Source organism: Salvelinus alpinus, chromosome 5 (genome assembly GCF_045679555.1).
Source record: "Salvelinus alpinus chromosome 5, SLU_Salpinus.1, whole genome shotgun sequence".
In the NCBI taxonomy this organism is placed as follows: Eukaryota; Metazoa; Chordata; class Actinopteri; order Salmoniformes; family Salmonidae; genus Salvelinus; species Salvelinus alpinus.
Genome location: NC_092090.1, coordinates 53,531,228 through 53,546,974, shown reverse-complemented (window position 1 = coordinate 53,546,974; position 15,747 = coordinate 53,531,228). Strand labels below are relative to the sequence as shown.

Below are 15,747 nucleotides of genomic sequence, written 5' to 3'. Positions count from 1 at the left end.
GAGTTGCAGTAATCCAGACGGGAGATGACAAGTGCCTGGATTAGGACCTGCGCCGCTTCCTGTGTGAGGCAGGGTCGTACTCTGCGAATGTTGTAGAGCATGAACCTACAGGAACGGGTCACCGCCTTGATGTTAGTTGAGAACGACAGGGTGTTGTCCAGGATCACGCCAAGGTTCTTAGCACTCTGGGAGGAGGACACAATGGAGTTGTCAACCGTGATGGCGAGATCATGGAACGGGCAGTCCTTCCCCGGGAGGAAGAGCAGCTCCGTCTTGCCGAGGTTCAACTTGAGGTGGTGATCCGTCATCCACACTGATATGTCTGCCAGACATGCAGAGATGCGATTCGCCACCTGGTTATCAGAAGGGGGAAAGGAGAAGATTAATTGTGTGTCGTCTGCATAGCAATGATAGGAGAGACCATGTGAGGATATGACAGAGCCAAGTGACTTGGTGTATAGCGAGAATAGGAGAGGGCCTAGAACAGAGCCCTGGGGGACACCAGTGGTGAGAGCACGTGGTGCGGAGACAGATTCTCGCCACGCCACCTGGTAGGAGCGACCTGTCAGGTAGGACGCAATCCAAGCGTGGGCCGCGCCGGAGATGCCCAACTCGGAGAGGGTGGAGAGGAGGATCTGATGGTTCACAAAATCAAAGGCAGCCAATAGGTCTAGAAGGATGAGAGCAGAGGAGAGAGAGTTAGCTTTAGCAGTGCGGAGCACCTCCGTGACACAGAGAAGAGCAGTCTCAGTTGAATGACTAGTCTTGAAACCTGACTGATTTGGATCAAGAAGGTCATTCTGAGAGAGATAGCAGGAGAGCTGGCCAAGGACGGCACGTTCAAGAGTTTTGGAGAGAAAAGAAAGAAGGGATACTGGTCTGTAGTTGTTGACATCGGAGGGATCGAGTGTAGGTTTTTTCAGAAGGGGTGCAACTCTCGCTCTCTTGAAGACGGAAGGGACGTAGCCAGCGGTCAAGGATGAGTTGATGAGCGAGGTGAGGTAAGGGAGAAGGTCTGGAGAAGAGAGGAGGGGATAGGGTCAAGCGGGCAGGTTGTTGGGCGGCCGGCCGTCACAAGACGCGAGATTTCATCTGGAGAGAGAGGGGAGAAAGAGGTCAAAGCACAGGGTAGGGCAGTGTGAGCAGAACCAGCGGTGTCGTTTGACTTAGCAAACGAGGATCGGATGTCGTCGACCTTCTTTTCAAAATGGTTGACGAAGTCATTCGCAGAGAGGGAGGAGGGGGGGGAGGGGGAGGAGGATTCAGGAGGGAGGAGAAGGTGGCAAAGAGCTTCCTAGGGTTAGAGGCAGATGCTTGGAATTTAGAGTGGTAGAAAGTGGCTTTAGCAGCAGAGACAGAAGAGGAGAATGTAGAGAGGACGGAGTGAAAGGATGCCAGGTCCGCAGGGAGGCGAGTTTTCCTCCATTTCCGCTCGGCTGCCCGGAGCCCTGTTCTGTGAGCTCGCAATGAGTCGTCGAGCCACGGAGCAGGAGGGGAGGACCGAGCCGGCCTGGAGGATAGGGGACATAGAGAGTCAAAGGATGCAGAAAGGGAGGAGAGGAGGGTTGAGGAGGCAGAATCAGGAGATAGGTTGGAGAAGGTTTGAGCAGAGGGAAGAGATGATAGGATGGAAGAGGAGAGAGTAGCGGGGGAGAGAGAGCGAAGGTTGGGACGGCGCGATACCATCCGAGTAGGGGCAGTGTGGGAAGTGTTGGATGAGAGCGAGAGGGAAAAGGATACAAGGTAGTGGTCGGAGACTTGGAGGGGAGTTGCAATGAGATTAGTGGAAGAACAGCATCTAGTAAAGATGAGGTCAAGCGTATTGCCTGCCTTGTGAGTAGGGGGGGAAGGTGAGAGGGTGAGGTCAAAAGAGGAGAGGAGTGGAAAGAAGGAGGCAGAGAGGAATGAGTCAAAGGTAGACGTGGGGAGGTTAAAGTCACCCAGAACTGTGAGAGGTGAGCCATCCTCAGGAAAGGAACTTATCAAGGCGTCAAGCTCATTGATGTACTCTCCAAGGGAACCTGGAGGGCGATAAATGATAAGGATGTTAAGCTTGAAAGGGCTGGTAACTGTGACAGCATGGAATTCAAAGGAGGCGATAGACAGATGGGTCAGGGGAGAAAGAGAGAATGTCCACTTGGGAGAGATGAGGATCCCAGTGCCACCACCCCGCTGACCAGAAGCTCTCGGGGTGTGCGAGAACACGTGGGCAGACGAGGAGAGAGCAGTAGGAGTAGCAGTGTTATCTGTGGTAATCCATGTTTCCGTCAGTGCCAAGAAGTCGAGGGACTGGAGGGAAGCATAGGCTGAGATGAACTCTGCCTTGTTGGCCGCAGATCGGCAGTTCCAGAGGCTGCCGGAGACCTGGAACTCCACGTGGGTCGTGCGCGCTGGGACCACCAGGTTAGAGTGGCAGCGGCCACGCGGTGTGAAGCGTTTGTATGGTCTGTGCAGAGAGGAGAGAAGAGGGATAGACAGACACATAGTTGACAGGCTACAGAAGAGGCTACGCTAATGCAAAGGAGATTGGAATGACAAGTGGACTACACGTCTCGAATGTTCAGAAAGTTAAGCTTACGTTGCAAAAAATCTTATTGACTAAAATGATACAGTACTGCTGGCTGGTGAAGTAGGCTAGCTAGCAGTGGCTGCGTTGACTTTGTTTGAAAGTGTAGCTGGCTAGGTAACCTCGATAACTGGCTAGGTAACCTCGATAACCTCGATAATTACTCTAAACTACACAATTATCTTGGATACAAAGACAGCAAAGACAACTATGTAGCTAGCTAACACTACACTAATCAAGTCGTTCCGTTGTAATGTAATAGTTTCTACAGTGCTGCTATTCGGTAGAATTTGGCTAGCTGGCTAGCTAGCAGTGTTGGCTAGGTAGGAGAACGGCGGCGCGGCGGACGAAAATAGCTGGCTAGCTAACCTCGATAATTACTCTAAACTACACAATTATCTTAGATACAAAGACAGCAAAGACAACTATGTAGCTAGCTAACACTACACTAATCAAGTCGTTCCATTGTAATGTGATAGTTTCTACAGTGCTGCTATTCGGTAGAAGTTGGCTAGCTGGCTAGCTAGCTAGCAGTGTTGACTACGTTAGAAGGACGAAAATAGCTGGCTAGCTAACCTCGATAATTACTCTAAACTACACAATTATCTTTGATACAAAGACGGCTATGTAGCTAGCTAAGAAAAAATTGCTAAGATCAAACAAATCAAACCGTTGTACTGTAATGAAATGAAATGAAATGTAATACTACCTGTGGAGCGAAGCGAAATGCGACTACTCGCTCCAACCCGGAAGTGCCAATGACTTAGTTAAACTTTAAAGGGAATACAATTCTCTCACATTAACGGTTTAAAATCACGTTACATAATTTCACAAATAGCTTAATCTTTACTCATTCATTTTATACAATAATTAGATGCAAACTCATAACGGAGGCTCCTGTATAAACAGAGTTATGGTAATGTGGCTGTATCGTTTTCCATGAGGTCACAACATGAAACAAAACGGACCGGTCGTCTTCTCCACCGACCGTTTACACATTCTCCAAAACATGGATATTGTTCAGTTCTCAAGTTCTGTGATGTAGAAGTTCCTTTGTTCTACTGTGAAACTCTCTCTCTCTATACTGCCTGGCCCTGCGGAGAGTCTCCTCCAGGAATCTACGACCTGAGATAACAGAACCTGGGTAGGAGGGAGAGAGAGGTGGTGAGAGAGAAGGGGAGGGTACTCACTATACCCAAAGAGGGCCACGTCATGACACAGTATTTTTAGCACGAAAATGACACCCTAGATGTGTCTATAGATCTCAATTTGTGACGTTCTTCCCATTTCTCTGTAATATACAGATGTACGTGGAGCTAAACATCCGTGTGGTGTTGGTGGGCCTGTACATCTGGGCCAACGGTAACCCCATCAGCATGGAGGGCAGCGCCGGGGAGGTGCTCAGCCGCTTTGTCCAGTGGAGGGAGAAGGAGCTGGTGCCACGGCAACGCCACGACAGCGCCCAGCTCATTCTGTGAGTCCCTGTACAGTTTTGCATCATATGAGGCACTATACATCATCATAGTTTTTGCTCTACTGAAAGTGCTTCAACTTAATGTGAGCGGACCAAGTAATTGGGCGTCACTCTAAAGCGGGAAGGTGGAACAAACGAGTCAGGAGTAGGTTTTCTTGATTGAACAAAGTTCTATATTGAGGGCATTTGGTCAACACAAACACTCCAACATAATCAATGAAAATCTCCAAAGGAAAAAACATACATCTTCTTCTCCAGATCAAACAGGAACACAATACGATTGTCTTTAAACTACAACAAAAGTCACGGGATTGTCACCGTCTTAATGGTTCTTCATAGATCGCTCCTCTGTCTCGGTGGCCATCTTCCAGAGATAGTTCTTCCCCCCCCTTCTGCTGGTTCCATACTCTCTCTTATAGGGGAAGGAGAATATCTCATTAGTAGTGTCAGCTGTGCTCAATTGCCTCTGGTTACCTTGTCTCCCATGCCTTGTTGGGCTACCATCCGTGAGCCCAGCCTGCCCTCTGGTGGTCCTTCCACATACCTTCCCCCTCAGGACCGAACCGGAGGGTCGGGCGCCAGACGCACCGTCTTGGTCGCGTCGGGACAGCGCGTCTGCATTCCCGTTCCTCGATCCGGCCCTGTGGATGACATGGAAAGAGAACGGTTGTAAAGACAAAAACCATCTGGCTATTCTGTTGTTACTGTTTCTCTTACCAGCCATCCACGTGAGGGGCGCATGGTCCGTAACTAATGCAAACCTCCGACCCAGTAGGTAGTACCGGAGATAATCGAGGGCCCACTTAATGGCTAAGGCCTCTTTCTCTACGGTAGCATACCTCTGTTCCCGATCGCTGAGCTTCCTACTTATGAAGAGAATTGGCTTCTCTGCTTCGCCTTTACCCTGAGCTAGTACGGCCCCGAGCCCCGTATCCAAGCCGTCGACCTGCACAATGAACTCTTGTGAGAAGTCCGGAGCCTGTAGGACGGGATCAGAACACAGGCCATCTTTTAGCAATTGAAAGGCCTCTTCCGTCTCGTCTTTCCACTCTACCTGGTTTGGCAAGTTTTTCTTGATGAGGTTTGTGAGGGGATTGGCAATGGTTGCATATCCCGGGATAAAACGGCGATAATATCCCGTTATCCCTAAGAAGGCCCGAACGTCCCGCTTGGTCCGGGGTCGCGGCCAGTCCCGAATTGCCCTGGTCTTCTCTGCCTGTGGGCGTATTTTCCCATTCCCCACGGTGTACCCCAGGTATTCCGCTTCGGACAGACCCAGGCAGCATTTATTTGGATTGGCCGTCAACCCTGTGGCTTCCAAACTCACGAGCACCGCCCGTAATCGCAGGAGGTGACTATCCCAGTCCTCGCTGTGGATAACCACATCGTCTATGTACGCCGCTGCATACTCTTGATGGGGCCGTAGAATGGCATCCATGAGGCGTTGGAAAGTTGCAGCGGCACCATGCAGTCCGAAGGGCATCCTCGCATACTGGAAAAGCCCCTCTGGTGTGGCAAAGGCAGTCTTTGGGCGATCCTCCGGAGCCACCGGCACTTGCCAATATCCCTTCGTCAAATCCAGGGTGGTGATGAACTTGGCCTTTCCTAAGCGCTCCAAGAGTTCATCCACGCGGGGCATGGGATACGCATCGAATGTAGAGATGGCATTCACGGCCCTAAAGTCGTTGCAGAGTCTCATACTACCATCGGATTTGGGGACCAGGACTATGGGACTGGACCACTCACTCGTCGATGGCTCGATCACACCCATCCTCAACATCTCCCTTACCTCGTTCTTAGCGATGACTCGGCGAGCCTCAGGAATCCTGTAAGGGCGGATATGCACCTTCTTGCCGGGTTCAGTGTGGATATGGTGAAACAGGACATCTGTTTGTCCTGGGAATGGAGAGAATATTCAACCGAAGTTCATAATCAGCTTGTCTAGCTGTCTTGACTGCTCCGGCAGGAGAGTTTGACCACGGCGCACCTGTGGTAGAGCCTCCTCTTTTCCTTTTCCCTCCAGGGCCATCAAAGCCACCTCCTCCTCTCTTCCATGGTACGTCTTCAACAGGTTTATGTGATAGTTGGACCTTCTTCCTTCTATCAGGTTGCTTGATGAGGTAATTGACCGGTGAGACCCTTTTCATTACCTCGTAGGGCCCCCTCCACTGTGCCAGCAAGCGATGTTCGGCCGTGGGCACGAGCACCATCACTTTCTCTCCCACGGTGAACTCACGGGGGGTCGCGGACTTATCATAGGCCCGGCCTTGGGTCCTTTGTGCCTTCTCCATATGCTCCTTGACTATGGGCCACACTGCTGACAGGCGGTCTCTCATCAGGGTAATATGTTCTATTGTGGATCGAAAGGGGCATGGTTGGGTCTCCTTGGCTAAGTCGAGGATCCCTCGACAGGGTCTGCCATAGAGCAATTCAAACGGAGAGAATCCAGTGGATGCTTGGGGTACTTCTCGCAGGGCAAACATTAAGTGTGGGAGAAGCATGTCCCAGTTTTTCCCGTCTCGGGACACCACTCTTCTCAACATGCTTTTAATCGTTTTGTTCAAGCGTTCACACAACCTGTCTGTTTGAGGGTGGAATATGCTTGTACGTATCTGTTGAACCTGATACAACCGACACAAGTCCTTCATCAACCGGGACATTAATGGGGTCCCCTGATCAGTTAAGATCGTCTTGGGGAGGCCCACCCGAGAGAACATCATGAATAATTCCTTGGCAATTCCCTTTGACGACATGTTACGCAGGGGTATGGCCTCCGGGAACTTGGTAGCGTAAATCTATGACCACTAGGATGTACTCGTGTCCTCTGGCGGATTTTGGGAGGGGTCCTACGAGGTCCATAGCTATGCGTTCAAAGGGAGTCTTTATGATGGGGAGAGGAATCAAAGGGTTACGTAGGTGTGGCCGTGGAGCTGTACGTTGACATTGATCACACGTCCTACAATACCTGGCCACATCCCGGGTGACCTGGGGCCAATAGAATCTCTGCATGATTCTGTCAATAGTCTTGTCTCGTGCCAGGTGTCCTCCTAGGACGTGGGATTGGGCTAACTGTAGAACTGTGTCCCTGTATGGTCTAGGCACCATTAGTAATTCCTGGTTTTCCCCCCTTCGTCGTACGACCCAGTATAAGAGACCCCGCCTGATTGCATAGTAAGGAAGAGGGGGCTCACCTGATCCGTCGACGTTCCTCCCGTCGATCACCTTCACCTTCATGGCCTCCCTTAGGTCTGGGTCTCTATGCTGCGAGGTGCCGAACTGTCCCTTTAATTCCTGGGGCAGATCAACCTCGGTAGAGGGATGTGGAGGTTGTTCCCCATCCCCCTCAGGGGTGACCGATGAGAATCCCTTCCAGGTTCCCTCCTCGGATGGAGCTTCAAATATATCCCTTAGCGCCTGGTTGCTCCTTCCTTCCTGTGTTGTGTATAACCCTTCACAGGTGTCTTCATCGGTGGTTTCCTGGAATATCTGTCGTAAACGTTGGGTCGCTATTTCTTCCTCTGCTGCAGAGGACGAGGACGCAGCTACGTCTCCTTGTAGGACTACTACCTCGGGCTTGGATTTTCTCTTTCCTGTACCCCTTCTTCCCGTGCATAACGTCATCTGCCGAAGCTCCTTATATAGAGGACAGTCTCTCCCGATCAATAATGGTACCTTTAGCTGGGGCACTTTCCCTGACCTGACTGTACACCTTCCTTTTGGAGTGAGAATAGGCAGATTCACAGTGGGGTAATAGTGGGTGTCTCCATGGATACAGGATACGGCTACTTTGTCTGGTAGCAGTGTTGCGGAGGTCACCAGCCGCTCCTCTACTAACGTAACCATACTTCCCGAGTCGAGAATGGCTACCACATCTTGTCCTTCGACTCGAACTGGAATCTCTGGGGCTGAAGCTATTTCTGCTAACCAACAGTGTTGATCCTACCCCCTCAAACCGAGATGTGTGGGGGTGGGCAGTGATGACTCTGTGCCCATGGGCTCGTCCTTGCTAGGACATTGTGGGGCATAATGGTTGGGAGACTGACATTTATAACACCGACCCTGCTGTGTGGGGGATGACTTCTCCCACCTCCGGAGGGGTTTTGGACGTTTCGGTGGCGGACGCGCCTGGGTGAGTCGTGGTACGGGATTGGAAGAATCCTTCCGTTCCTCCTTGTCACTTTTTAACAACTCCCCTGTAGACCGATATGTTTCCACCGCCTGGGCTATGTCGTCGGCTGACAACGGGTTGGCTTGCCCCACAACCCTTTTTAAGTCACTGGGTAATTCCCTCAATATCTTGTCCACTACGAGAGTCTTTAAACTACAACAAAGGTCACGGGATTGTCACCGTCTTAATGGTTCTTCATAGATCGCTCCTCTGTCTCGGTGGCCATCTTCCAGAGATAGTTCTTTCCCCCCCCCTTCTGCTGGTTCCATACTCTCTCTTATAGGGGAAGGAGAATATCTCATTAGTAGTGTCAGCTGTGCTCAATTGCATCTGGTTACCTTGTCTCCCATGCCTTGTTGGGCTACCATCCGTGAGCCCAGCCTGCCCTCTGGTGGTCCTTCCACATTAACTACTGACATCAACAACAAAAAAATGTATTAATCATTTTTGAGTGTAGTTATCCTTTAACCTCATAGAATACAGGGTTCATATTCAGCTTCTCTGAGTCAGAGTGCTGATCTAGGACCAGTCTTGCCTTTACAATCATAATAAGTAATAAGTGCTGATCTAGGGCAGGGGGACCTGATCCTAGATCAGCACTCTTACTCTGAGACACTTGATGAACATGGGCCCAGGAGAGACAAAATAGTAATTTATCACTGGGTTTATTATGTCTCTCGCTACATAGTCTCTCTGTATTTTTTGTCTCTCCAGGAAGAAGAGCTTTGGGGGCACTGCTGGGATGGCCTTTGTCAGCACGGTCTGCTCGCGGAGTCACGGGGGTGGGATCAACGCAGTAAGTTGCTGTTAAGTTCATGTTTTAAGTATCCCTATATTTCTGTTATTACGGGGCTATCACTCTGTCAAGAGTGCGCCTGCGCGGGAAGTCTTTCTGTTGATGGACCTAGCCTGGAGTGCGATGGCTACCTTGTAGTGTGTTCATATGGTATAGTAAACTTTGTTAAACTGGAACCTTGTCGTTGTGTCATTTCGAGTTAACAGTTGCTCCCTTGGGACTCCACTGATTACTCTCCCAAATGCATCATATCATGTAAAACACATCTCATACCTGTTATTTCTCTCTACTGAAAGTGCTCCATCTTGACTGCTGACATGCAACATTTTGGGGGATTGCATTAACAGTGGACTAATTAACAAAATACTAACAGATCGTTTTTGAGTGTAGTATTCCTTTAATATCCTCACCTCATACTCCGTGCATGTCTCTGCGTAGTTGCTGCTTGTTCGATAGATACTAAGCAGCCTTTCATTATATAGAAACTGACGCCTTTATCTATTTTTCTACTGGTTGTCAATTTGTTTGGATCTTTTTCACTGTGCTCATCTCTCTGTCTGTGCAACCATTTGCAATGCAAAAATGTTATCCCTAGCCAAAAGTGATCCCGACAGTTAATTTGGCCTACAATCAGCAATTAACAGCAGCAAGCCTGCTTCTCTCCATGTGAAGGCTATTAGGTCTAGAATAAGCAGACGGAGGCAGAGAGTGAGACGCTACAGCCAAAACCAACTAACTTGTAGCAGACAACGTCATTTGTCATCCCATATAATAGTGCCTGTATTAACTGGAGTAGCCAATGGAGACCTTAACCCCATTCAAATAATACAACAGCCTACCTGAAAGTTGCTAGTTGTAGTCTACTCTTTCTCATTTCGCTAACTTTAACTCCGTAATTTTATTCCGTCTTGCATTGCATTAGTGAACTCTCATTACACTTGTTACACATTGAGACTCATTGCTGCTTTGATTGGCTAAGATAAACGACAAGCTACACACTTGAAGGCTACCGGACGGCTACCAGGCTTTTTTATGGGGCGTGTGTCTTAAAAACTACATTGAAAAGTTTGTTTTATTAAATGAATCATTATAAATGTCATGGTATATCCTTGCAAGTAACAATGTCATATGGATATTTCAATTTAATGGAGAAAATCATTTTCAATGTTAAAATAGGCCTATTTTTGGGCCACAGAAATTCATACTCACAGAACATCAGTTCGTATATTCGAATAACGTGCACATACTATAGTAAAGAGACTTGCGTCCGTAGCTTATAGCCTATTGCTAACAGCTGGTAGATAGAGGCTATAGTTGTGTAGCCAAATTAAGAAGCTTAATAGTGCTAAAAATATTTACCTGTCAAAGTGCAAGAATCAAAGCTCCACTATTGATTAGGCCTACGTTTTTAGGCAGAAACATTATTCTACCTAGGCTACAGTTCAGTGAGGAATTTGTTATCAAGTCAGTACACAATTATTGTCTAGGGCTGTAAACTGCAGTGATGTAGGAACATTTGAATAACTGCCCGAACATCCTGTTTTTAATGCTTCTTGCTGAAATAAATGCATACAGCCTAGGCCTGATTTATGCAACCATTTGGATCGGTTATGGGTCTATTCTCAACTGTTTACAAGGTCCAAAAAGGTACAGTACATTAGCAGGCTACATGTTGTGAATTTTGATCACACAATCGCGCGCGCTCGCTCCTTTCAAACTCCCCGCCAGTTCTTTTGGCTCCTGTATTTTACATTCAGCAAGCAAGAACAAGCTGTAATTTCTCCTCAATAGACTAGTAGTAGTACATAAAATGCTTGAAATCATTGTACAACAAGCTATTGTAGTCTGGCTTTTCCTGGGACTCCAAGACTAAAGAGAAAAAGCTGTAGCGGAGAGGCCAGGTGCGTAATTGCGCAAAGATAACCTTCAAGACATACCAGAGATGTGTAGCCTTAGTTAGGAGCGTATGCAACCCATTATTCATTAGCTAAATATTAGCCCTAATACTGCAGTGAATAGTCTATACCCAATGAATTTACTCAGGGAAATATTTGTTTTAATCAGATGATGAAGTGACAGGTAGCCTAGGATAGACTAGACTGTGCACTTCCCAGGCTACGCTCCCAGTCCCGTGGGCATCCAGCTTGAAAATCTTTCTAATTGATTTAACTTTTTAGGGACAAGAAAATGACTAGGCTATAACAACACAATGCAATAATGCAACAAAAAAATATATAATATATATACATTTTTGGGGGTGTGTGTTTTACCCCCCTTTTTCTCCACAATTTCAATCTTGTCTCATTGCTGCAACTCACCAAGGGGCTCAAGAGAGGCGAAGGTGGAGTCATGCGTCCTCCGAAACACCCGCCAGCTTAACCTGGAAGCCAGCTGCACCAATGGGTCGGAGGAAACACTGTTCAACTGGCTACCGGATTCAGCCTGCAGGCACCCGGCCTGCCACAAGGATTCACTAAAGCGCTACGAGCCAAATAAAGCCCCCCTGGCCAAACTGTCCCCTAACCCGGGGGGACAGTTTGTAGTAATGTCTCTAGCACTGCGATGCAGTGGCTTAGACCGCTGCGCCACTCGGGAGGCCCCAATAATACTTTTTTATTTTTTAAGACTTTTTTTGTGAGTAAAAAAGTCTAGTCTGGGCTGTAACCTGCAGCGAATATAATTTCAATAACCGCTAAAAAGCCCTGTGTTTTGAATGCATGTTTCATTTCAAAATAATAATCTAGCCCAGTGGTTCCCAACCAGGGGTACTAGGACTTCAGGGGGTACTTGGCCAGTCCACAGGGGGTAGTTGAAGACTCATGAGACCATAGACTTACTGGTCAAATGCACACATGGGGGTATTCCGGGGCAGAGTATAATTCAGTTGGTGGTACACTAACTAAAAAAGGTTGGGAACCACTGATCTAGTCTATGCCTGATTTGGCAACTATTTGAATCAGTAATGGGTATTTTCTATTTTGTCAGGCTGTATCAGTGTTAACAGATAACATAGGAAAATATGTCCTTCTCATACTGATATGCGCTGTTTGTTGTGGATCATCATTCTCCCAAGTCGTCCTATAATTAATGTGGCCACCAATATGCTCACACATGCCCAGTTATTCAGGCAAGCTTACCGTGTACTCTGCTTCTCTCCTCTTCGAGCATCCTCGCGCACCTACAACCAAGAACACTTCAATAGAACGTGTTTTTGATTGGTTGTCAATGTTTTATCGTCGGAGGGACAGGGAAAGAATCTCTCTGAAAGTGATCCAAACGTTGGCTCTCGTTATCATTCTCAACTGCTTTTATAGTTATCGTTGTAGTGTGAACACTCTTGTTCACTCGTTATTGTTATAGTTATCGTCCTTGGTGTGGTCAGCCCTTAACACCCAAGTCAAGTTGAACTGGTCTTACACGCGATTAGAGTAAAGATGGGCATGGTGTGTGTCGCAAATGGCACCCTTTTCCCCATGTAATGCACTACTTTTGACCAGAACCTGGTCAAATTTAGTGCACTATATAGGGAATAGGGTGCCATTTGGGACATATCAATTGTGTCCACGCTGTTTAGCCTATAGCCCTCATTTGATTTCTAATGAGCGTTCTATGTCTTTCTCTGCCTTCAGTTCACCAACAACAACATCCCGTCCTTTGCGTCCATCGTGGCCCACGAGCTGGGCCACAACCTGGGCATGAACCACGACGACGGGCGTAACTGCCACTGCGGGGTCACCAGTTGTATTATGAACTCGGGCGCCACGTGAGTTTTCCTCGACCCTCAGACTAATTTCACCACTTTTCCCATGGTGATCTGTCCTTACATAAGGAGGGTCAAATATTGCTGTGGTGCAAAGTTTCCCCAAAGAACATATGTGGGATCAGCTTCCCCAACCCCAATCCTAGCTTTAACCATTAGTGGGGGAAATGCATCAGTGTCGTCTCGGGGAAACTTCAGACCTAGGATCAGTGTCGTCTAGGGGAAACTGCACTCTACACCATCACATATCCTGGTACTAACCCAGCTTCTTCTGTCTCTTATCCCCTCTCAGTGGCTCGCGGAACTTCAGCAGCTGCAGCGCCGACGACTTTGAGAAGATGATCCTGAACACGGGGGGCAGCTGCCTGCTTAACATCCCGCATCCTGAAGAGGCCTACAGCGCCCCCTACTGTGGCAACAAACTGGTGGATATGGGAGAGGAGTGTGACTGTGGCTCAGACAAGGTGACCGTTACAAAGTGACATGGTGCAACGTTGGTATCATTTTCAATTAAGTCAATTCAGGAAGTAAACTGAAAAAGAGGAATTGTCATTTCCATTTACTTCCTGAATTGACTAAATTGAAATGGAATATACTCCAACCCTGATATGGTGCTAGGCCCATAGACAGGGCTCTAAAGTGCTACCATGATTACAGGGAATCATGAATGATGAGTGAGAAAGTTAGAGGGATAAATATCATACCCTCCAAAAAATGGTTAAAGATTAGCATATCTTAGGGGTATGACCTCTAATTTTTCACTCATCATTATTCAAGATTCATTCAAGATTATCTGTAATCATGGTAGCATCCACATTAATATAGAAGTTTTCAGAAACATATTCTTATGTAAAATAAAAGTTACTCCAAAATGACACTACATTATTTACCATTCATTTCTACTGGTCACAACAACATCTAAATCACAAACAAAACATACTGCATAATGCATTAAACAAGTTTGTAAAGTCACAAGGCGTGCTAGGAATATGGGACCTTTGACTACTTTAAAAATCATGTAGAGAGTGAGACGCTAATCGGCTACAGCCAAGACTAGCTAACGTGTAGCAGCCACAATGTTTTTTATCTTCCCATATAACAGTGCCTGAATTGACTGGAGTAGCCTAGAGAAGCTAGCAAGCCAGCTAATTAAGGCCATATTTTGCTCTTTTTCTCCTTAACGCCATTCAGAACTACTAGCGCCAGTTGACGATTCCTGATATAGGGAATAGGGTGCTGTTTCGGACTACAGCAGTATTTTTGGAGAATGCCATAATAGTCTGTGATGGTGGCCTCCTGCTCACTGATTGTTCATGGTGTTTGTTTCTCCCCCTACAGGAATGTGAGAAGGACCCGTGCTGTGAAGCCAAGACCTGCAAGCTCAAGGGTGGAGCACAGTGTGCTTATGGAGTGTGCTGTAAAAATTGTCAGGTAACTTCCATTTAGTGTAGCACTGCTGTCTATGTTATTGGTATTAAAGTCAACCATCAGATTTTTTTTTTACATGAACCTCAAATTAGGGACAGACTAGAAAGAAAGGAATTTGAACAGCAGCAATATTCACCAGATACTTCGATAATTAAGTACTATTAAGCTTTTTTCGAATACTTTTAGCGTTTGCTTTCATCTACCTAGTTTGCTAGATACAGTGTCTTCAAAAAGTATTCATGCCTCTCGACTTTTTCAACCTTTTGTTGTGTTACAAAGTGCGATTCAAATTTATTTAATTATAATTTGTCTACGAACTACACAAAATACTCTGTCAAAGTGGAAGAAAATGTAAAACCTTTTAACTATGGAAAATAAAACACTAATATACAGTTTATTCGGAAAGTATTCAGACCCCTTGACCTTTCCACATTTTGTTACATTAAAGCGTTTCTGTAATTGGTTACATTTATTTTTCCCTCATCAATCTACACGCAATACCCCATAATGACGGAGCAAAAACTTTTTTATATATATGTATATGTGTGAGTATAAAATAAATATCACATTTACGTAAGTATTCAGAGCCTTTACTCAGTACTTTGTTGAAGCACTTTAGGCAGCATTTACACCCTCGAGTCTTCTTGGGTATGACGCTACAAGCTTGGCACACCTGTATTTGGGGAGTTTCTCCCATTCTTCTCTGCAGATCCTCTCAAGCTCTGTCAGGTTGGATGGGGAGCGTCGCTGCACAGCTGTTTACAGGTCTCTCCAGAGATGTTCGATCGGGTTCAAGTCCGGGCTCTGGCTGGGCCACCCAAGGACATTCAGAGACTTGTCCCGAAGCCACTCCTGCGTTGTTTTGGCTGTGTACTTAGGATCGTTGTCCTGTTGGAAGGTGAACCTTCGCCCCAGTCTGAGAACCTGCTCCAGAGCACTCAGGGCTTCATTAAATATCTGTCTGATTGGTGGAGTGCTGCAGAGATGGTTGTCCTTCTGGAAGGTTCTCCCATCTCCACAGAGGAATTCTGGAGCTCTGTCAGTGACCATTGGGTTCTTGTTCACCTTCCTGACCAAGGCCCTTCTCCCCCGATTGCTCAGTTTGGGCGGGCAACCAGCTCTAGGAAGAGTTTTGGTTGTTCCAAACTTCTTCCATTTAAGAATGATGGAGGCTACTGTTTTCTTGGCCTTCAATGCTGCAGACATTTTTTGGTACCCTTCCCCAGATCTGCGCCTCGACACAATCCTGTCTCTGAGCTCTACAGACAATTCCTTCGACATTATGGCTAGGTTTTTGCTCCGACATGCATTGTCAACTGTGGGACCTTATATAGACAAGTGTGTGCCTTTCCAAATCATGTCCAATCAATTGAATTTACCACAGGTGGACTCCAATCAAGTTGTAGAAACATCTCAAGGATGATCAATGGAAACAGAATGCACCTGAGCTCAATTTCATATTTTATAGCAAAGGGTCTGAGTACTTATGTAAATATGGCTTTGTCATTATGGGGTATTGTGTGTAGATTGAAGAGGGCCATTTTTCTTTTTAGAA

General features: G+C 47.0%; 1 protein-coding gene across 3 annotated transcripts in view; it reads left to right on the top strand.

Annotated features, from left to right (window-relative positions):
* adam9a (ADAM metallopeptidase domain 9a) overlaps positions 1–15,747 on the top strand; it is a 90,560-nt gene that overhangs the window by 60,963 nt on the left and 13,850 nt on the right. For all 3 annotated transcript variants that reach the window (XM_071402278.1, XM_071402277.1, XM_071402279.1), the window contains exons 9-13: positions 3,871–4,040; positions 8,923–9,004; positions 12,634–12,767; positions 13,057–13,228; positions 14,103–14,195. In XM_071402278.1, the coding sequence (XP_071258379.1) occupies positions 3,871–4,040; positions 8,923–9,004; positions 12,634–12,767; positions 13,057–13,228; positions 14,103–14,195 (651 nt within the window). The remainder of the gene's footprint in view (positions 1–3,870; positions 4,041–8,922; positions 9,005–12,633; positions 12,768–13,056; positions 13,229–14,102; positions 14,196–15,747) is intronic.